This window comes from Rhinopithecus bieti, unplaced genomic scaffold, assembly GCF_001698545.2.
Source record: "Rhinopithecus bieti isolate Rb0 unplaced genomic scaffold, ASM169854v2 scaffold_39946, whole genome shotgun sequence".
Classification (NCBI taxonomy): Eukaryota; Metazoa; Chordata; class Mammalia; order Primates; family Cercopithecidae; genus Rhinopithecus; species Rhinopithecus bieti.
In genome coordinates this window covers 277,431-279,929 of record NW_016816417.1, presented here as the reverse complement: position 1 = coordinate 279,929, position 2,499 = coordinate 277,431, and the positions used below count along the sequence as shown (strand labels likewise).

General features: G+C 50.7%; 1 protein-coding gene across 2 annotated transcripts in view; it reads right to left on the bottom strand.

Annotated features, from left to right (window-relative positions):
- Positions 1–704, bottom strand: part of PPIE (peptidylprolyl isomerase E) — a 15,705-nt gene extending 15,001 nt beyond the window's left edge. Inside the window, exon 1 of one of the 2 annotated variants that reach the window (XM_017854872.1) lies at positions 624–704. In XM_017854872.1, coding sequence (XP_017710361.1) covers positions 624–654 — 31 coding nt within the window. In that variant the 5' untranslated portion in view covers positions 655–704. The remainder of the gene's footprint in view (positions 1–623) is intronic. The other variant, XM_017854873.1, reaches the window with a different exon arrangement.
- Between the last annotated feature and the right edge of the window lie 1,795 nt (positions 705–2,499).

The window sequence follows — 2,499 nt, the reverse complement described above, 5'->3', positions numbered from 1 at the left end:
CTACAGCGATTATCAAAAGTGTGCTACTGAGGTAATTCCACTTTTTTTCTGGCTAGTCTGGGAACTCCTTCCTTTATGGCGGGGGCTGGGGCTGGGGCAGGGGCTGGGGCTGGGGCTGAGCCGTCGCTGCACTGATGTTTGTAAAACAAATGAACGAGAGGATCTGAAGGACCATAATATTCCTCTACCGCTCCTCGGGGCCCGTGGAGCTCAGCGGGCTAGGAAGGAAGTCAGAACAATCATTCCGTCTCGGGTTCACACACCTGAGGTGTGTGGCAAGGCTGTTCACTGCAAGAGTCGCAAAAGCAGAGGCCCGAAGTTGTTAAATAACCTGACCCTTGGGGGCAAGTGGGTCATTTTTCAGGAGACCCAGGGAATTGGGAAGCAAAGCAAAGAAGCTGAAGAGGTGGCTACTGCTAAGGAGTTTGCACTTTTTCCTGAGGACAGTGGGAAGCCTTTGAAGATGTTTAAGCAGAGCCAGAGCTACCGCCAGCACTACCTCCAGAGACCCGGCCTTGACAGCTGCTCGCTGTCCTCCTGGTTCAGAGATGCGTCCCACCCCACGCCCGACCCTCTGGGGGTCGCGTTTACCCAGACTCCGCCTAGCATCCCCGCCTGCTCACCCACGTACAGGACGCGCTTGGTGGTAGCCATCTTGCTCGCGCGCTTTTCCGCCGGAAGCCAGCACTCGGCCCGCCCTCTTTCCCCCTGTTCCGCCCCTCTGGCCCCGCCCCGCCCCTCAACGCTTAGCTCTCAGACCCCGCCCACCCCCGCGTTGGTCCAACCCGCATCCCGCTACCCGGAAGCACCGGGCGCCCTGTGCGGTGTGCAGTGCTAAACAAAGGGACGTGGTCGTCGCGCTTCCCGGTGCTCAAGCTGTTGGGGGAGGCAAACCTTTTCCGAATCAACCCGATTATTATGGGCAAACGATAAACTATGGTGCGTGGTCATCCTGCGCGTCTGTTTTTGGACAACCCGGGAGCTAAGAATGAGTTTTACCTTTTGAAATAGTTGGAAAAACATTAAAACAAAAATATGTTCTTGGCCGGGCTTGGTGGCTCATGCCTGTAGCCCCAGTACTTTGGGAGGCTGAGGCGGGCGGATCACCTGAGGTCAGGAGTTCGAGAGCAGCCTGGCCAACATGGTGAAACCCCGTCTCTACTAAAATACAAAAATCAGCCGGGCGTGGTAGCGGGCGCCTGTAATCCTAGCTACTCCAGCTACTCAGGAGGCTGAGTCTGGAGATTCGCTTAAGCCCAGGTGGTGGAGGTTGCAGTAAGTGGAGATTGCGCCGTTGCACTCCAGCCCGAGTGATGAGAGCAAAACACCGTCTCAAAAAAAATTTTTTTTTCTTTTCTTAGCACATGAAAATTATGTGAAATTAAAATTTCAGTGTCCATAAAGAAAGCTTTATGGGGACACAGCCACATTCATTCCTTTAAGTATGAATGTGGCTGCTTTCCTCCTATAAGGGCAGAAAAGCTATAGCCTGCAAAGCCTGCAATAATATTTACCATCTGGCTCTTCAGGAAGAACGTTTGCCGACTCGTGTTAGGTTTTGAAAAGAAGGCAAGGGTTAAAGAAAGACACACACACAGAGAAAGAGGGCAGCCCAAACCCAGGCTTTATGTCCAGCATAATAACCTACAGAAGTAGGGAACCAGCCTAATGCCAGTGCCCACCACTGCTTACTGACTGGGCAATATATAGATATGGGCGGGAGGTGTCTGGGCAGTATGGCTTGCTGCCTGGCGGGATATTGATATAAAGATGTTCTCATGATGAGGCGGTTTGGCCCTTGTTCCAGTGGGATGTCATCATGGTGTCCCTTGGACCTTTGCCCAGCAATGTATGAGAGGGATGTTTCTTTAGTTGAGTCTTTGTCTGCCTTGTGGTCAGGGGGTTAGGCAGGATGTTTCTCACAGCCCAAACCCCCGTGAAATGTTTTACTTTGACCGAGGTCTGCAGAATAGCAGGGAGCTTACAAAATGGTGCAGTTTAGACTAACATCTTGTACTAAACCCACCAATACATAAATTACAGGTTGACATAGTGGCACGAAATAATAGGATCATCTATTTTATATGGAGCAGGGGGTTAAGACCTTCCTGAGGTGATATTTAAGCTGAATTCTGAAGGAAAAGGAGCCAGAGAGAGGAGGAGGCAGCTTCTGCATACTCAAGGAACTAAAAGACCAGAGCCTGGGGTAGTGGGGTGGAGGGCATATCAGGTGGGAAAGATGGGCAGAGGGCCACATCATGAGGGCGCTATAAGCCACCTGGAAGATTTGGGGGCTTTGAGAAGCTGCTGAAGTTACAACAGGAGAGTTACATGATCACATCATTTTAAATAATGCTCTGACACTAGGCCCAGAATGGATTGATTGGAACCCTGGAGACCAGGAAGTTAATGTAGTAGACTAGGGAGGAGTTGATAGTGGCTCTGGTCCTTCAATCCACTTGTCCAAGGTGATTTTTTTTTTTTTTTTTTTTTTTTTTT